Source organism: Schistocerca americana, chromosome 8, assembly GCF_021461395.2.
Source record: "Schistocerca americana isolate TAMUIC-IGC-003095 chromosome 8, iqSchAmer2.1, whole genome shotgun sequence".
In the NCBI taxonomy this organism is placed as follows: Eukaryota; Metazoa; Arthropoda; class Insecta; order Orthoptera; family Acrididae; genus Schistocerca; species Schistocerca americana.
In genome coordinates, this window is record NC_060126.1 from 98837223 (window position 1) to 98864876 (window position 27654).

A 27654-nucleotide genomic window follows, 5' to 3' on the forward strand; every position below is an offset into this window, starting at 1 on the left:
ACTATGTTGCATGTTTTGATATCCTCCGTATTACGAAACTGTTTTTGAACTTACGTCTCCTGCTATGTCGTTCTTAAGCCTGGCTACCAGTTCTCTGCGTTCAACGCCTTCTACCTAATCGTAGTGCACTGCGTGAAGACGTGTATAATGTCATTGTATATTGTACCTCTTCGCAGAATTGAATACTTTATGACATAAAAGACATTGTGGACGACCATCCCTCTCAACGAATAGAAAGGTGTCCTTCAATAGAGGTACAGGGCTCCCACGGCTAGTCATAGCTGTCATTGAACATGGATTATTGCGTCAGTTGCGGCTGCATGCGGCCAGGGGGCAGTGAGTTCGCTTTCCCCCTCCACGCGGGCTCGGAGCTGCCGCAGTGAGCGCTCCGGAGCGCTCTGGCTCCCTGGAGTTCGGTAGGAACAGCCTGCTGTATACCCTCAAGAAAAATTGCAGCTGTAATTTCCCCTTCCTTTGAGCCATTTGTAATACCAGCACAACAAGGCCGTTTTGGTTGATATTACAAGGCGAGATCAGTTCAATCATCCAGACTATTGCCCATGCAACTACTGAAAAGGCTGCTGCCCCTTTTCAGGAACCACACATTTGTCTGACCTCTCAACACACACCCCTCTGTTGTGGTTGGTATCTACAGCATGGCTACCTGTATCACTGTGGTGTGCATGCCTCCCCACCAATGGCAAAGTCAAGGTCTATGGTTCATTGGAGGGGTGAAGGAACAACATATCACTTCAAAAACTAACGGAACTAATATTCACTCTTGTGATACTGCTGAATGCTGTTAGTGTTGATTTACTTGTTCTTGAGCTGAGCGTGCAAGTGACTCTTGTCTAATCTCTCTTTCCTTTTTTTGTGCTGCTTTTTTATTTTCCATTTTGTTTCCACTGAAGCTTTATATAGAATGTCTCCACCCCCTATCTTTCTGTACACCAGTTTTCAGTTTTTGTTGTGTTACTGCTAACTAATCATATATTTTCAGATTTCAGTTTTCCTCCCTATATTTTTTTGTAAACTTTCTCTACTTGTTGAGATTACATGACACTAGCACAACTAATACTCAGACAAAAATTGCACTTGCTTGGGTTTCTGGTCCAGCTTGTTCCTCTGATATGAGGTTGCACTTCTCATTGCTGTTATTTTCTACTGGACTTTCGGGGCTTTCTGTCCTCCCTCACCCATCTCCCCTTTGCACTTTATTGGTTAGTCCCAGTTGTAGCTCACTGTTTCTTTACTGATGTGCATCTATTAAAAATTTCTTTGTCCTCTCCAATTATGTCTCACAAAGTGCATTGTTGGCAGTTGCAAAGACTGTCAAAATGCACCTTGAGGGGAAAAAACTGAAAGTAAATGACACTTTTATGCCTTTATTTCATCTAATAGTTTGTGATGCTTTTGCTTGATGGTGACTTACGTTACCATATACTAGTGCACTGTAGTATGACATTTACAAGACCAGCATGCCTCTTCCACAGTGGGTAAAGTTGCCAGTATCAGAAACAAAAGAGTGACTCCCCCTTGCTCAGCTAGCTGAGCCATCTAGAAGCCCATATGAGCTGTACTCTCTAAGAGCCATGGCACCTCTGCAGCAAGGAGCTGACTTGCATTTCAAGGTGCAGCTTCAGGATCAACTTTTATCTGTTGGGAAAAAATCTATCAATAGTAACAGTTGTAAAAAAGTTGACTGTCATTCTTTGAATCCACTTGGATAATATTTGAAGTTCTTCCTGATTACTGAAATTCGTTTTCCTTTGAAAAATATGTTTTAATATACCTTTCAGGATCTTTAACTGAGTTGTACCACATTAATTCTATTCCTGTGTATCTTTTTGATTTTTAGTACATCCAAACTGTTGTATGATTTACTACTCTTTGTTCGATTATGACTGCATCACGCATCCTCTGTTCCAGTTCCCTTGCAATCCAGTACAAAGAACTACTTGTTGAAGTAACTTTTGAATCTTGGAACTTTTTGCTTTCTAGTTTGAGTTGATGTAGACTCTTCCTTTAACTTTATGTGAAGAGTTAAATTTATTTACAGATGCGATTAATTAGAGGTGTTTAAACTGAAGATGCACTTGTTAAATATATTTTTACTTAACTTACAGCAAGATGAAGACAAGCATTTGAGTTAATCCCTCTGCAGCATGTACATAGAAAGTGCTTATTAAAAGTATGATGATAAATTCGAAATTTCTTGATTGAAACTGAGTGCCAGACTAAGTCTCAAAACCTGGAAGACTACGTTAAAGATGTGGACTGTCAGAAAGTTTAACAACAGCACACTCACTACTGCAGAGTAATATTATTATACTGAGAGCAACTTTTTCTTATTAAAATTATTGGATATATGTGGCACATAAAGTTTTTACTTGAAATGGCAATGGAAGTTGTGTTTGAGTGCAGTTTAAATCTTCTGCCAGTATTATATTTCCACAATGAAAGGAGATGGCCAGTATATAGAAGTCTCAAAGCTTTGTACCATCTGCATATTTGTGTATATGGTTAGGCTTAGACTCAAAGGAAGCAGAGAATGAAAGTAACAAACATACAGGCAGTCTGCTCAAAAGTGCACATCTGCTACTAGATAAGATTCAGTACCATGTTGCTCCACTCTGTGCATCCTAAAATTCTTGCATCCTCTTTGGTCTGCTACTATCCACAAAGCGGTCAAGACATTGCTGCTCTTACCTAATGTGCTCTTCGATGGCAGCCTTCCTGAGGTAATCTACTGTTTGAGGAGGGTTTCTGTGCCACTGCACTGGAATGTTTCAGTTGGTTCCAAGCAGGTACTGCAGCCAGTTCAGTTGATTCATGAGGTGAACATGGTGTGCTCATGCATTAACATCTTGAAAGACAAATTGATCACAGTAATGTTGACAGTAGAGCTGACAGCATGTTGGAAGGTCCTATCTCAATACTGCACAGTCCTAAACTTATGCCTGATAGTATAATGATTGGCATCTTTTTGCAAAATATTTGAAAAAGCAATGTACTCAAGAGTAGCACCGGATTTAAGTAGAAATAATAAAATACAACATAGCTTTGATTCAAGAAGGTTGCTTGGCTGAGATTGCTGTTTATACATTCACTCAGTAAATATTACAAGGCTTAAATGATAAAGTGTCACTAGTTGATATTTTTTGTTAATCTTCCCAATGCACTTGATTGTGTGCATCACGTTAATCTCTTAGAAAACCTTAAGTTCTGGGGAACTGATAATTTGGCAAATAACTGATTTGAATCATATTTAATAAACTAGATGCAGAAAGTTGTGCTGAAAATTCAAACAACTTTGGAAGGCAAGAGCATTTTACTGACTGAGGAAAAACTTTGGAGAGAGTCCCACAGAGATCTGTTTTGGGTTCACTCGTATACCTTATAATTGTGAGTGAGTGTCCATTAGACCCTCATCAAGCAGAACTGGTAATTTTTGAAGACAGAACTAGCATTATAATAAATTCTGTCAGAGAGAAAGCAACAGAAAAAATTGTGTATGATTGTTTTCAAAGCATTATTAAGTGACTGAAAATTGACTCTCCATAAATTTGTAAAAAACACTATATTCAGTGTTGTACAACAAATAGTCACAGCAACTACTGACGTAGTATATGACAGGAGTCAGTGAACAGGGTAGATTGCTCCAAATTGTTGGATGCTCATACTGAGGAAAACTTTAGCTGGAAGAAGCATATTACTGAATTCCTGAAACAATTAAGTTCAGCTACTGTTGCATCTTGTATAATTGCTAGTCTTGGAAGTGCATTGACTGCTTTAAATATTTGCATATTTCCACTCAATAATGTCTTATGGAATAATTTTCTGATGTAACTCATTACATGTAAAGTATAGATTGCATAAAAATAAGCAGTAAGAATAATGTGTGATGTACAACCACAGTCATTGTGTAGTTACCTGTTCAAAGAGTTATGAATTTTGATTGTACCTTCACAGTATACATTTTTGCTATTAAAATTCATCCTAAATAATGTTTGAGGAGAATACCTGTGTCTGTGCTGAAATTGCTATCAGGAAAATATACCTTCATTACCCATTATTGAAGCTGTAATTGACTAAGAAAGGTGTACAATATGCAATTACAATTTTTGTTTTAACGTTTTCCTAATAATATAAAAATCTCTGACAGGTAGTGAAGCAAGTTTTAAATCTAATCTAAAATCATTTCTTGTGGACAACTCCTTCTCCTCCAGTCAGATTTTTATTTAAAATACTGATAGCCCATAAGGAAACTAGTTTTAAGTGCCTTTTCATTAGTAGGACTGAAAAATTTTATGTTAATTAATGTTAAAACTAATCATGTGCAGTAAATTGACGCATTCATCATCATTTCAATAAAAAATCATTCAAATTATCTATGGAACATTAAACTTGCTTAGAAGAACCCTAATTCTTTACCTAATTCTGGTTCATAACATAACTGACGCTACCTTCCAGCTGAACCTTTGGGACAGTATGCCTCGAACACAGGCAAGGCATGCTCTGTGCGCAGAAATTGTCATGCTCCAGACAAATCATTTATATGTCAGTGAAGAGAAGCCAGTGTCATTTATCACGTAGAGATGGTAGCGTACTATCTGGGCCAACACAGGCTTTCCACTCATCGCTTAAAAGGCAGTTTGTAGTTCTGTTACATTCTCGCTCGGGATACCTGTGAGCCATACTTTGTAGACAGCTGACATTGGTAGTGTTGTTGGCCATGTGTGACCACTATGAGGCAGATCTTCTACAATTTTGTCTCTCAGAAAATCAGTTGCATTTCGAATTATGTAACTGTGTTGTATGACAGTTCACTGGGCAACTTCTCATATTGCCATAAACCTGCTTGGGCATACCCTAAGTTTGAAAATGGCCCTTTGAGCCATCTCGAGATACTAAAAAATGTATGCAAGCTGTACAGTCTCATTCACAATTGAAGATGCATCACACTCTACTGAATTATACTTAGAATTAGTTTCCTTTTTACCTTCATTACACAAGTCACTGTACATAATGAATTCCCGTTGTTGAAAGAGTATTGAGAATGTCGTCTCCAATAAAAACAAAGCACAAGCTTTGTATCTCATCGGGGTGGTACAGTACTCTTCATGAACAGTGTAGTTTACTGCTCTCTTCCATTGATGAAAAATTAAAAATAAATGTGCAAGATACCACAACATTTGAAGCAAAATACAGTGCTAGCCTTTCTGGGTCAAGGCTTGCCTCCATATATATATATATATATATATATATATATATATATATATATATATATATAGAGAGAGAGAAACATTCCACGTAGGAAAAATATATCTAAAAACAAAGATGATGTGACTTACCAAATGAAAGTGCTGGCAGGTCGACAGACACACAAACATACACACAAAATTCAAGCTTTCGCAACAAACTGTTGCCTCATCAGGAAAGAGGGAAGGAGAGGGAAAGACGAAAGGATGTGGGTTTTAAGGGAGAGGGTAAGGAGTCATTCCAATCCCGGGAGCGGAAAGACTTACCTTAGGGGGAAAATAGGACGGGTATACACTCGCGCGCACACACACACATATCCATCCACACATATACAGACACAAGCAGACATATTTAAAGACAAAGAGTAAATATGTCTGCTTGTGTCTGTATATGTGTGGATGGATATGTGTGTGTGTGCGAGTGTATACCCGTCCTATTTTCCCCCTAAGGTAAGTCTTTCCGCTCCCGGGATTGGAATGACTCCTTACCCTCTCCCTTAAAACCCACATCCTTTCGTCTTTCCCTCTCCTTCCCTCTTTCCTGATGAGTTTGTTGCGAAAGCTTGAATTCTGTGTGTATGTTTGTGTTTGTTTGTGTGTCTGTCGACCTGCCATCACTTTCATTTGGTAAGTCACATCATCTTTGTTTTTAGATATAAAATATGTCTGCTTGCGTCTGTATATGTGTGGATGGATGTGTGTGTGTGTGTGTGTGTGTGTGTGTGTGTGTGTGTGTGTGTGTGTGTGTGTGTGTGCGCGCGAGTGTATACCCGTCCTATTTTCCCCCTAAGGTAAGTCTTTCCGCTCCCGGGATTGGAATGACTCCTTACCCTCTCCCTTAAAACCCACATCCTTTTCCTCTCCTTCCCTCATTCCTGATGAGGCAACAGTTTGTTGCGAAAGCTTGAATTTTGTGTGAGATATATATATATATATATATATATATATATATATATATATATACTAGACCACGCGAAGTACAATCACGGGGCATTCAGTTATTTTCTTTTAGACTTTCTCTCTGCCCAAATTGTTTTCATTCTCTCGGAATGAGCTCTTTTCCTTTTATATATATATATATGTTGCCTCATCAGGAATGAGGGAAGGAGAGGAAAAGGATTTGGGTTTTAAGGGAGAGGGTAAGGAGTCATTCCAATCCCGGGAGCGGAAAGACTTACCTTAGGGGGAAAATAGGACGGGTATACACTCGCACGCACGCACGCACACACACACACACACACACACACACACACACACACACATATACAGACGCAAGCATATATATATATATATATATATATATATATATATATATATATATATATATTCACGTTTGGGCCCTACTGGACCACGCGAAGTACAATCACGGGGCATTCACTTATTTTCTTTTAGACTTTCTCTCTGCCCAAATTGTTTTCATTCTCTCGGAATGAGCTCTTTTCCTTTCATCAGACCATGTGGTTCCAGTTTTCTTTGGTTTTTCAGCTTGACCAACTACCCAGTCATGAATTTTTTGCCCAAATAATTTTCTGTCTTGAATTTCATCTTGTTTTATATCTGCCTCTTTCATGTCCTCTTTTATAGCAGCAATCCATTTTATTGTCTCAAATTTAGCTTTACTTCGATTTTCGTAGAATTCCACTACTTGTTTAGTTAGTCTGGTAGCATCCATTCTTTTAATATGCCCATAAAATTTTAATCTGCGTTTTTTCATATCCGAATATATGCTGGTGTATTGTTGAATTTCACTATTTGCTCTTAGCCTGTATGTTCCTTCTTCAGTATATTTTGGACCTAGAATTTTTCTGATTACTTTTCTTTCTCTTTTTTGGAATTCTTGAATGTCCTTTTTTCTGTTTAAAATTAGCGTTTCAGCCCCATAAAGGCACTCTGGTTTTATGACCGTGTTGTAATGTCTCAATTTAGAGTACCTCGAGAGACATTTTTTGTTGTAGATGTCTTTTGTAAGTCTAAAAGCTGTCTCCATCTTTTGACAACGAATTTCATTTCCAATTTTTTCTAGACCAGTCTCTGAGATTGTTTCACCTAAATATTTGAATTGCGAAACTCTTTTGATTTTTCCATACTTAGTTTCCAAAAGTTTGGGTGCCAGTTTGTTGCTAGTCATATACTGTGTTTTTTCAAATGAGATTTGGAGACCTACTCTTTCTGCTGTTTCTTTAAGAATTTCTATTTGTTTCTGAGCAATTTGGATGTCCTGCGTTAGAATAACCAAGTCGTCTGCAAAGGCCAAACAGTCCATTCAAATATTTGTTCGTCCTAATTTCACTGGTTGGTCAATTTTGAACTCCAATTTTCGTTCGCGCCACTCTTGTATTACTTTTTCTAGAACGCAGTTAAATAGCAACAGAGAGAGTCCATCACCTTGCCTCACGCCTGTTTTTATTTCAAAGGATTCTGAAATTTCTCCTCTGAACTTTACTTTTGATTTTGTACCAGTTAGCGTGTCTCTGATAATTGCTGTGGTTTTAGGATCCAGGCCTTGTTCTTTCACAATTTGGAAAAGAGATTCACGATCCACTGAGTCATAAGCCTTTCTAAAATCTACAAAGGTACAAACTAGTTTTTTATTGTAAATTTTTTGATGTCTGAGAATTAGTTTGAGGACTAAAATCTGTTCTGGGCAAGATCTATTTGGCCTGAAACCTGCTTGATATTCGCCAATTTTCCATTCAAGTTGTTGTTGTGCTCGGTTCAGAAGACATTGAGAGAGGATTTTGTATGTGACTGGAAGAAGAGAAATTCCTCTGTAATTATTAACATCAGTTTTGTCTCCCTTCTTATGAAGTGGGTGAATCAAGGCGGTTTTCCATTCATCAGGGATTTTTTCAGTTTGCCAAATGTTTTGCATGATTGAAGTAATTTTTTTAACGGTTTTTGGACCAGCTGCCTTTAAAAGTTCTGCAACAATTCCATCTTCACCAGAGGCTTTGTTGTTTTTCAACCTATGAATTTCTTTAATGATTTCCTCTTCATTTGGTGCAAGTGAAACTGGATTGCATTGTTGGGGAATTTTTGGTGGAAATCTTTCTGTGGGCTCGGGGCAATTTAGAAGATTCTTAAAATATTTAGAAAGTTCTTTGCAATTTTCTTGGTTGTTAAGAGCCAACTGTCCATTTTCCTTCTTGAAGCAAAGATTCTGGGGTTGGTACCCCTTTATTTTGGTTTTAAAAGTTTTATAAAAATTTCTGGTATTGTATTTCTGAAAATCTACTTCAATTTCTAAGAGTTGACTATTCTCATATTGTCTTTTTGTTTGTCTAATTAGTTTTGAAGTGTCTTTTCTAGTTGTCAGGAATGTATCATATGTGTCTTCTGTCTTGTTGCTATTCCATGCTTTAAATGTCTCTTGTCTGGCTTTGATTGCATGATCACAGTTTTCATTCCACCAAGCATGTTTCTTGTGTTTTCGTAAAGGAATTTGATCTTGAGCTGTTTTGATAATCTTGTGTTTGAGTTGTTCCCAATTTTGTGCACTTGTTTTGTCAAATTCGTCTGCTAATAATAATGGTTGGATTTTACTGGTGTCAAATTTGGGGATTAATGGTGTCCTTTTGTTCAAATTTTGGGGTTTTAGCTTTAGTTTCACACGGGTTAAGTAATGGTCTGAGTCAATATTGGCGCCTTTACGAACTTGAACATCTAAAATTTCTTTGTGACATGGATACGAGATTGCAATATGGTCAATTTGGAATTCACCTATGTCCTTGTTAGGTGATCGCCATGTCTTTTGTTTTGAAGGTTTTTTCTTAAAATGACTTGACATAATTTTGAGATTGAAATTTCTGCAAAATTCTATCAGCCTCTTTCCATTTTGATTGGTCCATTTATGTGCAGGGAATTCACCGACCGTTTTTCTAAATTTTCTCTCTTTCCCTAACTGTGCATTAAAATCACCCATTAAAATCTTTATATATATATATATATATATATATATATATATATATATATATATATATATATATATATATATATATATATATATATATATGAATATAATAGAGGGAAACATTCCACGTGGGAAAAATATATCTAAAAAGAAAGATGATGAAACTTACCAAACAAAAGCGCTGGCAGGTCGATAGACACACAAACAAACACAAACATACACACAAAATTCTAGCTTTCGCAACCAATGGTTGCCTCGTCAGGAAAGAGGGAAGGAGAAGGAAAGACAAAAGGATATGGGTTTTAAGGGAGAGGGTAAGGAGTCATTCCAATCCCGGGAGCGGAAAGACTTACCTTAGGGGGAAAAAAGGACAGGTATACACTCGCACACACACACATATCCATCCACACATACACAGACACAAGCAGACATTTGTAAAGGCAAAGAGGCCCAAACTCTTTGCCTTTACAAATGTCTGCTTGTGTCTGTGTATGTGTGGATGGATATGTGTGTGTGTGCGAGTGTATACCTGTCCTTTTTTCCCCCTAAGGTAAGTCTTTCCGCTCCCGGGATTGGAATGACTCCTTACCCTCTCCCTTAAAACCCATATCCTTTTGTCTTTCCTTCTCCTTCCCTCTTTCCTGACGAGGCAACCATTGGCTGCGAAAGCTAGAATTTTGTGTGTATGTTTGTGTTTGTTTGTGTGTCTATCGACCTGCCAGCGCTTTTGTTTGGTAAGTTTCATCATCTTTCTTTTTATATATATATATATATATATATATATATATATATATATATATATATATATGGTTATAATAGGGGGAAACATTCCACGTAGGAAAAATACATCCAAAAACAAAGATGATGTGACTCACCAAACGAAAGCGCCGGCAGGCCGACAGACACACAAACAAACACAAACATACACACAAGACTCAAGCCCTCGCAACAAACCGCCGCCCCACCAGGAAAGAAGGAAGGAGAGGGAAAGACGAAAGGATGTGGGTTTCAAGGGAGAGGGCAAGGAGTCACCCCAATCCCGGGAGTGGAAAGACCTACCCTAGGGGGGAAAAAGGACGGGCACACACTCGCGCTCGCGCGCCCACACACACACACACACACACACACATACACACACACACACACACACACACACACACACATCCATCCACACATACACAGACAGACACAGAGATGTCAGTCGAGGCAGAAGTGCAGGGGCAAAGATGTTGTTGAATGACAGATGAGGCATGAGTGGCGGCAACTTGAAATTAGCGGAGATTGAGGCCTGGAGAATAACGAGAAGAGAGGATATATTGAAGAGCAAGTTCCCATCTCCGGAGTTCGGATAGGTTGGTGTTAGTGGGAATTATCCAGATAACCCGGATGGTGTAACACTGTGCCAAGATGTGCTGGCCGTGCACCAAGGCATGTTTAGCCACAGGGTGATCCTCATTACCAACAAACACTGTCTGCCTGTGTCCATTCATGCAAATGGACAGTTTGTTGCTGGTCATTCCCACATAGAACACGTCACAGTGTAGGCAGGTCAGTTGGTAGATCACGTGGGTGCTTTCACACGTGGCTCTGCCTTTGATCGTGTACACCTTCCGGGTTACAGGACTGGAGTAGGTGGTGTTGGGAGGGTGCATGGGACAGGTTTTACACCGGGGGTGGTTACAAGGGTAGGAGCCAGAGGGTAGGGAAGGTGATTTGGGGATTTCATAGGGATGAACTAACAGGTTACGAAGGTTAGGTGGATGGTGGAAAGACACTCTTGGTGGAGTGGGGAGGATTTCATGAAGGATGGATCTCATTTCAGGGCAGGATTTGAGGAAGTCGTATCCCTGCTGGAGAGCCACATTCAGAATCTGATCCAGTCCCGGAAAGTATCCTGTCACAAGTGGGGCACTTTTGTGGTTCTTCTGTGGGAGGATCTGGGTTTGAGAGGATGAGGAAGTGGCTCTGGTTATTTGCTTCTGTACCAGGTCGGGAGGGTAGTTGCGAGATGTGGAAGCTGTTGTCAGGTTGTTGGTGTAATGATTCAGGGATTCCGGACTGGAGCAGATTCATTTGCCACGAAGACCTAGGCTGTAGGGAAGGGACCGTTTGATGTGGAATGGGTGGCAGCTGTCATAATGGAGGTACTGTTGCTTGTTGGTGGGTTTGATGTGGACGGACGTGTGAAGTTGGCCATTGAACAGGTGGAGGTCAACGTCAAGGAAAGTGGCATGGGATTTGGAGTAGGACCAGGTGAATCTGATGGAACCAAAGGAGTTAAGGTTGGAGAGGAAATTCTGGAGTTGTTCTTCACTGTGAGTCCAGATCATGAAGATGTCATCAATAAATCTGTACCAAACTTTGGGTTGGCAGGCCTGGGTAACCAAGAAGGCTTCCTCTAAGCGACCCATGAATAGGTTGGCGTACGAAGGGGCCATCCTGGTACCCATGGCTGTTCCCTTTAATTGTTGGTATGTCTGGCCTTCAAAAGTGAAGAAGTTGTGGGTCAGGATGAAGCTGGCTAAGGTAATGAGGAAAGAGGTTTTAGGTAGGGTGGCAGGTGATCGGCGTGAAAGGAAGTGCTCCATCGCAGCGAGGCCCTGGATGTGCGGGATATTTGTGTATAAGTAAGTGGCATCAATGGTTACATGGATGGTTTCTGGGGGTAACGGATTGGGTAAGGATTACAGGCGTTCGAGAAAGTGGTTGGTGTCTTTGATGAAGGATGGGAGACTGCATGTAATGGGTTGAAGGTGTTGATCTACGCAGGCAGAGATACGTTCTGTGGGGGCTTGGTAACCAGCTACAATGGGGCGGCCGGGATGATTGGGTTTGTGAATTGAAGGTAGAAGGTAGGGGTGCGGGGTGTCAGTGGGGTCAGGAGGTTGATGGAGTCAGGTGAAAGGTTTTGTAGGGGGCCTAAGGTTCTGAAGATTCCTTGAAGCTCTGCACTCGCAGACGCGCACATGCCCATCCACACATGTGCAGACGCGGGCGGACGTGTTTGGGGACAAAGAGTTTGGGCCCGAAGTCATGCAAAGCTTTAGAAATTTGTTCATGTTGGCCCCAAACTCTTTGTCTTTAAATATGTCTGCTTGTGTCTGTATATGTGTGGATGGATATGTGTGTGTGTGTGTGCGAGTGTATAACCGTCCTTTTTTCCCCCTAAGGCAAGTCTTTCCGCTCCCGGGATTGGAATGACTCCTTACCCTCTCCCTTAAAACCCACTTCCTTTCGTATTTCCCTCTCCTTCCCTCTTTCCTGATGAGGCAACAGTTTGTTGCGAAAGCTTGAATTTTGTGTGTATGTTTGTGTTTGTTTGTGTGTCTTGTCGACCTGCCAGCACTTTCATTTGGTAAGTCACATCATCTCATGGGTCGCTTGGAGGAAGCCTTCTTGGTTACCTAAGTCTGCCAACCCAAAGTTTGGTACAGATTTATTGATGACATCTTCATGATCTGGACTCACAGTGAAGAACAACTCCAGAATTTCCTCTCCAACCTCAACTCCTTTGGTTCCATCAGATTCACCTGGTCCTACTCCAAATCCCATGCCACTTTCCTTGACGTTGACCTCCACATGTCCAATAGCCAACTTCACACGTCCGTCCACATCAAACCCACCAACAAGCAACAGTACCTCCATTATGACAGCTGCCACCCATTCCACATCAAACGGTTCCTTCCCTACAGCCTAGGTCTTCATGGCAAACGAATCTGCTCCAGTCCGGAATCCCTGAATCATTACACCAACAACCTGACAACAGCTTTCGCATCCCGCAACTACCCTCTCGACCTGGTACAGAAGCAAATAACCAGAGCCACTTCCTCATCCCCTCGAACCCAGAATCCCCCACAGAAGAACCACAAAAGTGCCCCACTTGTGACAGGATACTTTCCGGGACTGGACCAGACTCTGAATGTGGCTCTCCAGCAGGGATACGACTTCCTCAAATCCTGCCCTGAAATGAGATCCATCCTTCATGAAATCCTCCCCACTCCGCCAAGAGTGTCTTTCCGCCGTCCACCTAACCTTCGTAACCTGTTAGTTCATCCCTATGAAATTCCCAAACCACCTTCCCTACCCTATGGCTCCTATCCTTGTAACCGCCCCCGATGCAAAACCTGTCCCATGCACCCTCCCACCACCACCTACTCCAGTCCTGTAACCCGGAAGGTGTACATGATCAAAGGCAGAGCCACGTGATTTACCAACTGACCTGCCTACACTGTGATGCATTCTATGTGGGAATGACCAGCAACAAACTGTCCATTCGCATGAATGGACACAGGCAGACAGTGTTTGTTGGTAATGAGGATCACCCTGTGGCTAAACATGCCTTGGTGCACAGCCAGCACATCTTGGCACAGTGTTACACCGTCCGGGTTATGTGGATACTTCCCACCAACACCAACCTATCCGAACTCCGGAGATGGGAACTTGCCCTTCAGCATATCCTCTCTTCTCGTTATTCTCCAGGCCTCAATCTCCGCTAATTTCAAGTTGCCGCCACTCATACCTCACCTGTCATTCAACAACTTCTTTGCCTCTACACTTCTGCCTCGACTGACATCTCTACCCAAACTCTTTGTCTTTAAATATATTTGCTTGTGTCTGTATGTGTGGATGGATATGTGTGTGTGTGTGTACGAGTGTATACCTGTCCTTTTTTCCCCCTAAGGTAAGTCTTTCCGCTCCCGGGATTGGAATGACTCCTTACCCTCACCCTTAAAACCCACTTCCTTCCGTCTTTCCCTCTCCTGCCCTCTTTCCTGATGAGGCAACAGTTTGTTGCGAAAGCTTGAATTTTGTGTGTATGTTTGTGTTTGTTTGTGTGTCTATCGACCTGCCAGCACTTTCGTTCGGTAAGTCACCTCGTCTTTGTTTTTATATATCATATATATATATATATATATATATATATATATATAGAGAGAGAGAGAGAGAGAGAGAGAGAGAGAGAGAGAGAGAGAGAGAGTATTAGGTTTCATGTCATGTGCAAGTTAACCAACTGATCTGGATTCATAGAACTAAAATGACATTACTACAGCTGACCGAAAATCTCTTACAAACTATCTATTTTTAAATTATGAACACTATCCATCACTCAGCCTTAGTATGGCACAGAGAGAGTGAAGTATTCAGTCACAAAAATCTTTGACCACCTGGTCAGACATGTAAAGAATTCAATGGATAATAAAATTGACTTCAAATACAAACTGAAATCATATCTGCTCAACAACTCCTGCTCCATAGAACAACATCTGAATTTGTAGTAGCACAAGAAGTGTAAATCACGGAGTGTTTTTACAAAATGTAACTAAAAAATCATGTAATGCTCAGCACCTTGCCAATTTTTTGCTCATAAAGTGTGGTATAATTGTAAAGCTGACTTATTCCACATTATAGCAAGAGGTACAGTTATGACCAAAGGAACACGTAACTAACTAATAACTAACTAACTAATTACGTATTATTGCTAGTTGGAATTCTAAATGCCGGTCGCGGTGGCCCTGCGGTTCTGGGGCTGCAGTCTGGAACCATGGGACTGCTACGGTCGCAGGTTCGAATCCTGCCTCGGGCATGGGTGTGTGTGATGTCCTTAGGTTAGTTAGGTTTAAGTAGTTCTAAGTTCTAGGGGACTTATGACCTAAGATGTTGAGTCCCATATTGCTCAGAGCCATTTGAACCATTTTGAATTCTAAATATAATGAGTACATGAGTTGACAAAACGCACATAAGTGACAAGGGTCATGGGATAGTGATATGCACATGTATAGATGGTAGTAGGATCACATACAGAACTTGTAAAGGGGCAGTGCATTGGTGGAGTTGTCATTTGTCCTCAGGTGTTTCACGTGAAAAGGTTTCTGACATGATTACGACTGATGACGGGAATTAATAGGCTTTGCACGTGAAATGGTAGCAGGAGGTAGATGTATGCGACATTCCATTTTGGAAATTCGATATTCTGTCATTCGAAGTGTCAAGAGTGTGCTGAGAATAACAAATTTTGGGCATTTTCTCTCACCATGGACTGCAAGAAATAACTGCAGGTTGTTTGTTTGTTTGTTTTGGGGAAGGAGACCAGACAGCGAGGTCATCGGTCTCATCGGTTTAGGGAAGGACGGGGAAGGAAGTCGGCCGTGCCCTTTGAGAAGAACCATCCCGGCATTTGCCTGGAGCGATTTAGGGAAATCACGGAAAACCTAAATCAGGATGGCCGGACACGGGAATAACTGCAGGAATCAATGTGGGATGTATGACAAACATATCCGTTAGGACAGTGAGGAAAACCTGGATGTTAATGGGCTATGGCAGCAGATGACTGATGAAAGTGTCTTTACTAACAACACAACATTGCCTCTGATAGGCTCATGGATCCTAGACTGCTGGAAAGCCATGGCCTGGTCAGATGAGTCATCATTTCAACTGGTAAGAGCTGATGTTAGGGTTTGTGTGTGGTGCAGATGTTATGAAGCCATGAACCCTAGTTGTCAACAAGGCACTGTGCAAGCTTGTGGTGGCTCCATAATGGTATGGGCTGTTTTTATGAGGAATGGACTGGACCATTTGGTCCAACTGAACTGATAATTGACTAGAAATTGTTATGTTCAGTTACATGGAGACCATTTGCAGCCATTCATGGACTTCATGTTTCCAAAGATGTCACTAGACCACAATTGTTCACAATTGGTTTGAAGAACATTCTGGACAATTCGAGCTAATGATTTGGTTACCAAGATTGCCCAACATGAATCCAATTGAGCATTTATGGGACATAATCGAGAGGTCTGTTCCTGTACAAAATCCTGCACTGGAAACACTTTTGCAGTTGTTGATGGCTATAGAGGCAGCATGGCTAAGTATTTCTGCAGGGGACTTACAAAAACTTGTCGAGTCGATGTCACATTGAGTTGCTGCACTATGCCAGGAAAAAGGAGATCCAACATGACATTAGAGGATATCCCATGATTTTTGTAACCTCATTTTATATGATCATCATCATCACCATCATCATCCATCATCATCATCATCATCATCATCATCATCATCATCATCATCATCATCATTTAAGACTGATAATGCCTTTCAGCGTTCAGTTTGGAGCATAGTCCCCCTTATAAAATTCCTCCATAATCCCCTATTCAGTGCTAACATTGGTGCCTCTTCTGATGTTAAGCCTATTACTTCAAAATCATTCTTAACCGAATCCAGGTACCTTCTCCTTGGTCTGCCCCAACTCCTCCTACCCTCTGCTGCTGAACCCATGAGTCTCTTGGGTAACCTTGCTTCTCCCATGTGTGTAACATGACCCCACCATCTAAGCCTGTTCGTCCTGACTGCTAATTCTATAGCGTTCATTCCCAGTTTTTCTTTGATTTCCTCATTGTGGACACTCCTGCCATTGTTGCCTCTACTAGTACCTGCAATCATCCTAGCTACTTTCATATCCGTAACCTCAACCTTGTTGATAAGGTAACCTGAATCCACCCAGCTTTCGCTTCCATACAACAAAGTTGGTCGAAAGATTGAACGGTGCACAGATAACTTAGTCTTGGTACTGACTTCCTTCTTGCAGAAGAGAGTAGATCGTAGCTGAGTGCTCACTGCATTAGCTTTGCTACACCTCGCTTCCAGTTCTTTCACTATGTTGCCATCCTGTGAGAATATGCATCCTAAGTACTTGAAACCGTCCACCTGTTTGAACTTTGTTCCTCCTATTTGGCGCTCAATCCGTTTATATCTCTTTCCCACTGACATTACTTTCGTTTTGGAGATGCTAATCTTCATACCATAGTCCTTACATTTCTGATCTAGCTCTGAAATATTACTTTGCAAACTTTCAATCGAATCTGCCATCACAACTAAGTCATCTGCATATGCAAGACTGCTTATTTTGTGTTCACATATCTTAATCTCATCCAGCCAGTCTATTGTTTTCAACATATGATCCATAAATAATATGAACAACAGTGGAGACAGGTTGCAGCCTTGTCTTACCCCTGAAACTACTCTGAACCATGAACTCAATTTACCGTCAACTCTAACTGCTGCCTGACTATCCATGATAAGACCTTTAATTGCTTGCAAAAATTTGCCTCCTATTCCATGATCTCAGAGAACAGACAATAACTTCCTCCTAGGAACCCATTCATATGCCTTTTCTCGATCTATAAAGCATAGATACAATTCCCTGTTCCACTCATAACACTTCTCCATTATTTGCTGTAAGCTAAAGATCTGGTCCTGACAACCTCTAAGAGGCCTAAACCCACACCGATTTTCATCCAATTGGTCCTCAACTGATACTCGCACTTTCCTTTCAACAATACCTGAGAAGATTTTGCCCACAATGCTGATCAAAGAGATACCTCTGTAGTTGTTACAATCTTTTCTGTTTCCATGTTTAAAGATTGGTGTGATTACTGCTTTCGTCCAGTCTGATGGAACCTGTCCCAACTCCCAGGCCATTTCAATTATCCTGTGTAGCCATTTAAGACCTGACATTCCACTGTATTTGATGAGTTCCGACTTAATTTCATCCACCCCAGCTGCTTTATTGCACAGCAATCTATTGACCATTTTCTCCACTTCCTCAAATGTGATCCTATTTCCATCATCATTCCTATCCCATTGTACCTTTCAATCTGAAACATTACTGATTGTATTTTCACCTACATTAAGCAACTCTTCAAAATATTCCCTCCATCTGCCCAAGGAATCCACAGGATTCACCAGCAGTTTTCCTGACCTGTCCAAAATACTTGTCATTTCCTTCTTACTTCCCTTTCGAAGACTGCTAATTACACTCCAGAATGGTTTTCCAGCAGCTTGACCCAAAGTCTCCAACCTGTTTCCAAAGTCTTCCCAAGATTTCTTCTTGGATGCAGCAATTATCTGTTTGGCTTTGTTTCTTTCTGTCTACCTGAGTTCTAGTATGAAGCCATTTTTGATACACCTTCTTTTTCCTTTTACAGGCTGCCTTGACTGTTTCATTCCACCAAGCTGTTTGCTTCATCCTGCCTTTACACACCACTGTTCCAAGACATTCTTTAGCCACTTCTAATACTGTGTCCCTGTACCTTGTCTATTCCTTTTCCAATGACTGTAATTGACTACATTCAACTAACTGGTACCTTTCTGAGATCACTGTTATGTACTTGTGCCTGATTTCCTTATCCTGAAGTTTCTCCACTCTTATCCTCCTACATATGGACCTGACCTCCTGCACTTTCGGCCTCAAAATCCCAATTTCACTGCAGATTAAATCATGATCAGTGTCGTCAAAGAATCCCCTGAATACACGTGTGGACAGCCTTCCTGAATTCCTAATCTGTTATTATATAGTCAATGACACATCTGGTTCCACCGCCTTCCCAAGTATACCGGTGAATGTTCTTATGTTTAAAAAAGGAGTTTGTGGTTACTATGCCCATACTGGCACAGAAATACAACAGTTGTTTCCCGTTCCTGTGGGCCTCCATATCCTCTCCAGATTTACCTATAACCTTTTCATACCCTTCTGTTCGATTTCCAATCCTGGCATTAAAATCACCCATGAGCAGAACACTGTCCTTGTCCTTTACTCTAACAAAAACATCGTAAAAACTATCCATCTTATCTTGATCTGTCCCTTCACAATGCGAATATACTGACACAATCCTAATTTTCTTGCTAGACACTGTCAAATCTATCCACATCAGTTGTTCATTTACATACCTTATTGCAACTATGCTGGGTTCCATTTCTTTCCTGATGTGAAGCCCTACACCTCATTGTGCTATTCCTGCTTTGACTCCTGACAGGTAGACCTTGTATTCTCCCACTTCCTCTTCTTTCTCACCCCTTACCCGAATGTCACTAACAGCTAAAACGTCCAGCCCCATCTTACTTGCAGCCTCTGCCAGCTCTACCTTCTTCCCAGAGTAGCCCCCATTGATATTAATAGCTCCCCATCTCATTACCATTTCTTTGCCAAGTCGTATCTTAGGAGTCCCTGGTTTGTCAGTCTCGCCTCTAACTGACAAACCAGGGACTCCTAAGATACGACTTGGCAAACAAATGGTAATGAGATGGAGAGCTATTAATATCAATGGGGGCTACTCTGGAAAGAAGGTAGAGCTGGCAGAGGCTGCAAGTAAGATGGGGCTGGACGTTTTAGCTGTTAGTGACATTTTATATGAAGGGCATAAAATAGTCTGATAGAGAATAGCTGCATAAACCCAGTGACAGGAGTTAGCATACCTGATTTTCTATCAAAAATACTTTGATCATCAGTCCAGATACAATAAAACCTAATTTCACAAACCTTGCATCAATTGTTGTATCAGACCATTTATTTACTTTACATAGGTTTCAAAAGTATGTCAGTTAACACAATACATTTACTACTCTTTGGATCAGTCCACTGATTAGCAAGGCCAAAGGACAACTGCAGCCACTGATTGGCAACAGACTCTGTTGACTTCACCACCATAAATGATGCAGGAGCTCTTTAATGTACCTTGTTGTTGCTGTTAAGGGCCTCAGCCAGTGTGGAAGTTCTTTCAGCATTTCAGGTATTCATCAAAGTCTTTCATTCTTGCTCAAAGTGCCACTGTCTACCATTTTTGGTTTGGTCTTTTACTAGGCCCAAGGCCTATTTATCTACTTTCATTATAGTTCATTTACTTTTGTTATCCTTCCTCAATATAAACCATTACATTTTATTGTCATATCAATATTTCTATATTATCGTCCAAGGTGAGAGTACACATCCTGGTTTATTATTTTGATCTGTGACCTCAATCATAAAGTGCTATGAGGTGCAGATACTGTTACTGATGAGAGGAAAAAATTGACATTTGAAAGAAATACAATTTAATATAATTCAAATTACACAAAAATTCAGACACACTAGTGTATATGCACATATCTGTAATAGTACAATGATAATGACATGAATTTTTCCAATCTTGATAATAAGAACCTGATACAGGCCAGAAACACATCATTGGGCTCTCAGTAAAGTGAACAAAATGTACTTGGTAAAAAAGTAAATTTTTAAGAATGAACATTTGCTGCAATCTATCTAATCTCATATCCATTAGTTCACTTTCTTAGCGATATTGAAAATGACATACCGGTACTGAGGTTTCACCACAATGAAACAGGATGTGTTACCTACCTCTACTCCCCCCCCCCCCCCCCCCCCCCTGCTGCCAACCCCACCACTCTTCCTCCTCCCTTTTTCTTTCTTATATGTCTCTCTTCTGTTTCTTTGTGGATCATCTGTTTAATGTCTGAATAAATGACATCTTTTCAGATCTATTGAAGCAAAATTTTAATATTTAATTTCTGGACATTGCTGTACTTTTGTCGGTTCATGTTTCACTAATTCATGCAGTTTGTATCTCGACATTTGTTTTACTCTGGAAGTACAAACAGCTTTTCTCCCACCTCCCTCCTTCCCCCTCTCTTACAGCTGTTTCTTTGCATTGTCTCAAACACTGAGTATTCATTTTCACTTTGAGTATTAATACTTTTTATTGGTTCTTTTGGGTACTGATATTTCTCTAAGGAGTTGCAATGTCCTTCCAAAATTTATTCTAAGCTTCACACTCAACTGGTTACATTTACATCATTATTCTTTTTGTATGACCATAGTTTAAGGGTCTGACATGATGTAAGAGAATATTACAATCCAGTACCATCTGATTTCTTCAGCAATAATGAGATTAGCAGATTTTATTGTGCTATGTTGTGTAAAAGTAAGTGTAGCAGTTGAAACAAATGAGTCAACACTATAAATAAAACTTTGCTCATGCATTGCAGAATCATGACCGGAAAACATCAGAAGAAGTAACTGAAAATAGTGACATTGGAGAACATGAAGATAATGATGTTAAAGCAGAAAGACAGAAGGTTGCTGACATAATGGCCAGCAATATAGCAAAGCCACCTGTGGTAATAGTTCAGGTATGTGGCAACAGTTTCTTTGTGTCCTTTGGTACATTTAAGGTGTTTAGTGTCAATCAGTATCATTTGGAAAAAGTTAAAAGTTGAAGTACTCAAATCTTTGGGTGGCTACTACAACTTATTTGCATGATGTGTGGTGGATTATTGTTGTTTTCATCTGGCCAAAGCATGGTTTGATGCCACTGTCCACAGTAATCTATCCTGTGTAAAGCGTCTTCATCTCTGCAACCTACATCCATCTAAACTTGCTTACTGTATTCAAACACAAGTCTCCCTCTGCAGTTTATTTACCCCCTTACATTCGCCTCCAGTACCAGACTGACACTTCTTTGATGCCTCAGGAGTTGCATACAACTGTACTATAAATTGATCCCTGTTTAGATGTTAGTCAGTGTGACCCATAAATTACTTTTCTCAGCAATTCAATTCAATGTGACCTCATCAGTTATTGAGTCTATCCATCTAATCTTCAGCACCACATTACAAAAGCTTTTATTCTCGTCTTGCTTGGACTGCTTATTTTCTGTTTACCACTTTCGTACAATCGTACACTCCAGGCAAATACCTTCTCAAATTATTTCCTAATGTTTAAATTTACATTTGGTGTTGACATTTTTAAACAATTTTTATGCTGTTGCTAGTCTGCATTTTGTATCCTCTCAACTTCTACCCACAACAGTTATTTTGCTGTGAAAACTCACCTACAGCTTTTGGTGTCCCATCTCCTAACCCAATTCCCTCAGAAATGACTGCTTAATTTGACTATCTTGGATTACCCTTATTTTTACTTTGATATTCATCTTGTAAACCCTTTTGCAAAATACTATCCATGTCATTCAGTTGCTCTTTGAAGTCCTTTACTGCCTTCATCAGAATTGCATTGCCGCAGGCAAATATCAAAGTTAATTATTATATCTCCACTCTGAACCTGAACTACGTTTCCACATTTAGCTTTGGTTTCCTTCAAGCTTACTCCGTGTATGGGGCATAGGCTACAACCCTGTCTAATTGTCTTCCCAAATAATACTGCTTCCTTTTCATGTCTTTCGTCTTTTATAACTGCAGTCCGCTTTTTGTACAAGTTGTAGATAATCTTTTCCTGCCTGTATTTTATCCCTGCTACCTTCAGAACTTAACTGATAATGTATGAAATAATGTTACATGTATTCATAATAATTGTACCACCACAGCTGTTAAGATTATAAAAAAAAACTTGTAAATCACCATCTTACCTGCTATTTGTATGGTTACATGAAGTTACAGTTGTAGTAACGTATGTGGCTGTGGATACAGACAGGGTAGCCAGGCAATCTATGCCAGATTGCTGTGCTGGGGTCTGGTACTGGAAGCCTGAAGAGGGTGGTAACTGTGTTTCTGGGTGACAGAGCAGTGCCACAGTGTGCTGCAGCAGCAATGTACAGAATAGAGTCCAAATTGACATATGTAAAAGGGGGCAGGAGGCAGATTTCTATGTATCTGGCTCTTGTAGACAGCTCTAGTCGCATAGCAAGAAAGTCACTTAGCTACTGTCATCCCCAGGGCTCAGTTATTCACCTCACAGCCACCTCAGCAGACTGGCTTTGTGGTCAGGGAGGACTGGCCTATTTATGGGCTACATGCGGGCGCCATTTATGATGTGGTCAACTTTCCCTAGTGGTACTTGCAGGATTGCATATTGCTGTCACAGTTGCTTAGGCTGACACTGCTACAGTGCCCCCCAACTGTCCTCAGTTTGCATACATTTTAACAGAGTACATACACTGATGGAAAAAGTCACAACACTAAAAAGTAATGAATGTAGAGTAATGAAATTGTGGGAATACATTTGTCTAGGTTATTTATTTAAGTGCTTAACATTGCAAGCTCACACGTTAATGTAATTGTGACATAAGCCATTGCAAATGTGAAATGTTGCTACATTAATAACTACTGTAACCACCAGAATGTTGAGTCAAACATGTAAATATGCAGGCATTGTGTTACATAGATGCAGGATGTCAGTTTGTGGGAAGGAGTTCTATGCCTGTCACAGTTGGTTGGCATGGTTAATGCTGTTTGTGGATGACACAAGAGGTGTCATCTGTTGATGTCCTGTATGTTCTTGATTGGAGACAGATCTGGTAATAGAGAAGGCCAAGGCAACAAGTTAACACACTGTAGAGCATTGGCTTACAACAGCGGTATGTGGTCGAACATTATCCTGTTGGAAAACACCCCCTTGAATGTTGCTCGTGAATGGCTGCACAACAGTCGAGTCACCCAACTGACATACAGATTTGCCATCAGGGTGCTGTCATACAAAATCACCCATCAGACCATAACTCCAGATGTGGGTCCAGTATGTCTAGCACACATAAGGTTGGATGCAGGCTTTCAACTGGCCTATTAACCAACACATGGCTATCACTGGCACCGAGATAAAGCCAACTTTCATCAGAAAACACAATAGAACCACTCCCTGCCCTTCAATGAGCTCTTGTTTGACACCACTGAAGTCATAAATGATGGTGGTTTGAGGTTAGTGGAATGCACGCCAAAGGGCATCTGACTCTGAGCTGTCTTTGAAGTAACCAACTTGCAACCATTTGTTGTGTCACTGTGGTTCCAACTGCTGCTCAGATTACTGCTGCAGATGCAATATGATGCACTAGAGCCATATTCCAAGCACGATGGTCGTCACCCTTGGTTGTGGCACTTGGCCAGTCTTCTTTAGACTGTACATTCTCATGACGACTGCTGCCAGTAATCAAGTGTAGTGGCTACATTCCTGCAGTCTTTCTGCACTATCACAAAAGGAACATCCAGCTTCTTGTAGCCCTATTACATGACATCATTCAAACTCAGTGAGGTGTTGGTAATGGTGTCTTTCTCAAGGCATTCTTGACTAACAACCACTCACTGTGCCCAATCTCAAAGTTAACTAATGCTTATGGCCATTACAGCATGTATTTCAAGCAAACCTGACTTGCTGGTGCTACTATTCCCACCCTTTGTGACTGGTGCAAATTTCAATAGATATCACCTTTCAGATGTAGAAGCATGCCTATCAACTTTTGTCTATGTCGGACAATTCCTTCTTCGTGTTGCAATTTTTTTTCCCATCAGTGTATTTGCACAAACACAGCACTGTAATAACCTGGTTACAAATTAAATCTCTAGTGTTGCTGAACAATGTCCCATGGACTTTTATGCCACTTGTTGCTCGTAGCACTAGTTCTATAGGCACTGCAGGCACGTGGTAGACATGTGGGTTGTTGCCTATGTAATGCACTTGCTCTTTCAGTGAGGTGGTGATGATTCTTGGTGGCAGGTGTAGTTACTCAGGAGTTAGGAGGTTGTGGGGCAGAAAAATTGTAGTGCCTCAGAATATTTTTGTTCCTGAAGTAGAGAGAAAAAGACCACCCTGCAACAAGGGCAAACAAAACCTCAGCAAATGAGGTATTCATGACGATGGTATGGTGTTGCCTCTCACAAACAGGGCAATTCATAGTGGTTAGTGATTACAAGTGGCTATATTTAATGAAATTGTGATACATTGATAAGAATAGCAGAGAACGTAAAATGAAATTAAATTTAGTTTTTACATACTTTATACATTCTGTAGACACCCTTGGCAAAACGAGCAATACATCATAATTCATATCACACCATACTTTCTGAAGCTCAGGCGGAGTCACCAACTTGGACACATTATAAATGTGCATTTTGAGTTCTGGAAGTGTTTTTGGTAAAGCAGGCACATGCACAAGGTCTTTCACCTAATGAGATAAAAAGGAATCCTTGGGTGTCAGTCCCAGAGATCTAGGTGGCCAAGAGTAGAATACAGGGCTATCATGTCCAATATGACCAATGGTATGGTTTGGAAGATTTTGATATAAAGATGTATGAGCTCCATACACCAGTGTCGTAGGTTCTCCATCTTGCCAAAAGATTTAACACATTGAACCTGCGTTAGGTAAATCTTTGTTGAAACATATCAAAAAAAGGAAATGGACTGTACAGTTTTTGTGTTGACATTGGTCTGATAAATTCTGACATGAAGAAGGCCTTGTGTGTGGAATGCCATTTTCACATATGGGACGCAACTTTTTATGTATTCATCTTCATGCATGTGCCATCATCAGATTGTGTGTGTTTGCACAGCGATCATTGTTTTTAGCTTTGTTTTATGTCCTTAGTAATTCTTATTAATGTTAACAACAACAGTGTTATTAATGTTGAAGTATAGAAATCAGTGTCTTAGGCACATACACTAATAAGCCAAGACATTATGACTACCTGCTTAATAGTCTGTCTTGCACGTCAAAAGAAACTTTGGAACGTAATCAGAATAATGCAGGCACTGCAATATCGTATTCATGTCTTCATGTCCAAAGGAACTTTTCATCGTAATCAGAATAATACAGGCACTGCAATATCATATTTACCTGCCGAAACTGAGCAAGCGACTTTAAAGTACCATGTCTGGCAAATACGGGAATATACATAGTGGATGTACGAGCGCAGGTCACAGATGCATGGTTGACAACATATGGAAATGTGGGTCCAACCATCAGTTGTGAATGGATAGCCAAATGGTTAGGCGACCACTTACAATAAGCGGGAAATCAGAGTTCAAGTCCCAGTCTGGCACAAATTTTCATTGTTGTCATTCCATTCTACAGCTGATGGTAGTCCTTATTTGCAATTGTGAATTCATTTGATATGGAAGTATGATTATTCTCCAAAGAAAAAGTGCAAGCTGAGTTATTGAGTAATTTATTCCTCTTGAACTTCCAAAATTTCTTGCCCACACAGCAAACATGACAATTCGTAGCAGAATACAGAAAACTCCAAAACATAATAAGTATGCGCATGGAATTATGTCAATATTATCATATTGTCCCAGCCATTTGTGAAAGCAATTATTACATTCGCTAACTTTTCTATCAAAATAGTTCTAGAAATTGACAACTGGAGGCAGCACCAGTCAAGGGAAAGGTAGTGAGACATCTGTATGTTGTTCTCCTACAGAATGAGTCCAGTTTTTCAGTGATATGTGGCTCACTAGTCGAGAAAATCGTGGCCTGACCTATATTTAGGCACGGCCCTTTTAACACAAAGTTGTGGCCTGAGCTGTGCTTGGGCTTGGTCTCGAAAGTGTTAACATAAGCATCTCACACTATCTTACTGTCTCTCTTGGTTGTCATTGTAATCAGTAATTGATGGCATATTTCATGAGAAACTTAAGTAAACAATAGAAGGGTCCATACATAAAATTAGACAGTCAAACAACTTTTAACAGGCTCAATTAAGTCCTTCCAGTCTTACCAAAAGTTTTGAAGGAACTATTGCAGTAAAATACTTTCCCGCTTTTATTAGATCACATCAACTGTGTATTAGTTCAGCTGTTGTAAAGGACTTTTCATAAAATAATCATTTGCAATAATGAAGGATATAAGTTTTCTCAAGGGCACTTTTATGACCTCGTGAGGTCTTTTGTATTTCACAACATGCTAGTTAGGCAAACTACAATGTGAATGGGAATCCGTCTTGTACGGAAAGAGTCGTATCATATTGATAGAAAACAGATTGAGACAATAATGGTTTGTGCACCCGAATTGAAACCACACACAGTGTGGGAGGAGGGGGAGAGGGGGCATAAAATAAGGTATTGTTTTGGATCCAGTCCTGTTCTTGACCTACATAAATGCTATTCCAAAGTTCAAGCAAAGTGACCAAAACCCAAAACTAGACATCACCAAGGCAGTGGGTGAGCAAGTCATTTGCTGGTTCACAGTAAGTAATTGACACTCTTGTTATGCAATAGCAGACACACAAAACTGTTCTGTGGTTGCAAGAAATAGACAGTGGTAGTACATTAAATGAAAACTGATGCATAACATTTGTTAGCATCCAGACTGCTAACAAACTAAAAAAAAAAAAAAAAAAAAAAAAAAGTCTTAATAATAAGTTGATCAAAGAACTCAGTTCACCATTTCATGAGACTTATTGATTCATTCTAATTGTATTTACCTAATTGTTGTAACTATCAGTTGTTTGTCTGTGCAGAATCTTCGAAAGGAATATCATAAAAAGGAGTTGAAAATGTGCACATGCAGCTTGTGTTGTCCAAAAGAGGAAGAGGAGGATGTCCACGTCAAGATTGCAGTGCGAAATCTGTCTCTGGCAGTAGATGCTGGAGAAGTTTTTGGGCTTCTGGGACACAATGGTGCTGGAAAAACAACTACGATGAAAATCATGATTGCCGAGGAAGCAGCAACCAAAGGAAGGGTAAGTTTGTCTTGTCATTTAAACACCCCAATGAAGGGAAAAATTGTTACTGTTTTTTTTTTTTATTAATGTTGTTGTTCTAAGCAATTGCTAGTCTGACTTTTGGGATCTCTCATGTGGTGCAATTAATTAAAAATAACATTGGATTGGTTGTATTGTCTTCATTTTGCACTGATAAGCTTAAAACATTGAAATAGGTCTTAGTATTCAGGAGAGCCTATTTTTAACATATTGAGGATAAGCAACCAA

At 40.3% G+C, this 27654-nt stretch overlaps 1 protein-coding gene across 1 annotated transcript in view; it reads left to right on the top strand.

Moving 5' to 3' along the window:
• LOC124544655 (cholesterol transporter ABCA5-like) overlaps positions 1–27654 on the top strand; it is a 347877-nt gene that overhangs the window by 265583 nt on the left and 54640 nt on the right. Inside the window, exons 26-27 of the mRNA XM_047123269.1 lie at positions 20989–21132; positions 27184–27405. Coding sequence (XP_046979225.1) covers positions 20989–21132; positions 27184–27405 — 366 coding nt within the window. The remainder of the gene's footprint in view (positions 1–20988; positions 21133–27183; positions 27406–27654) is intronic.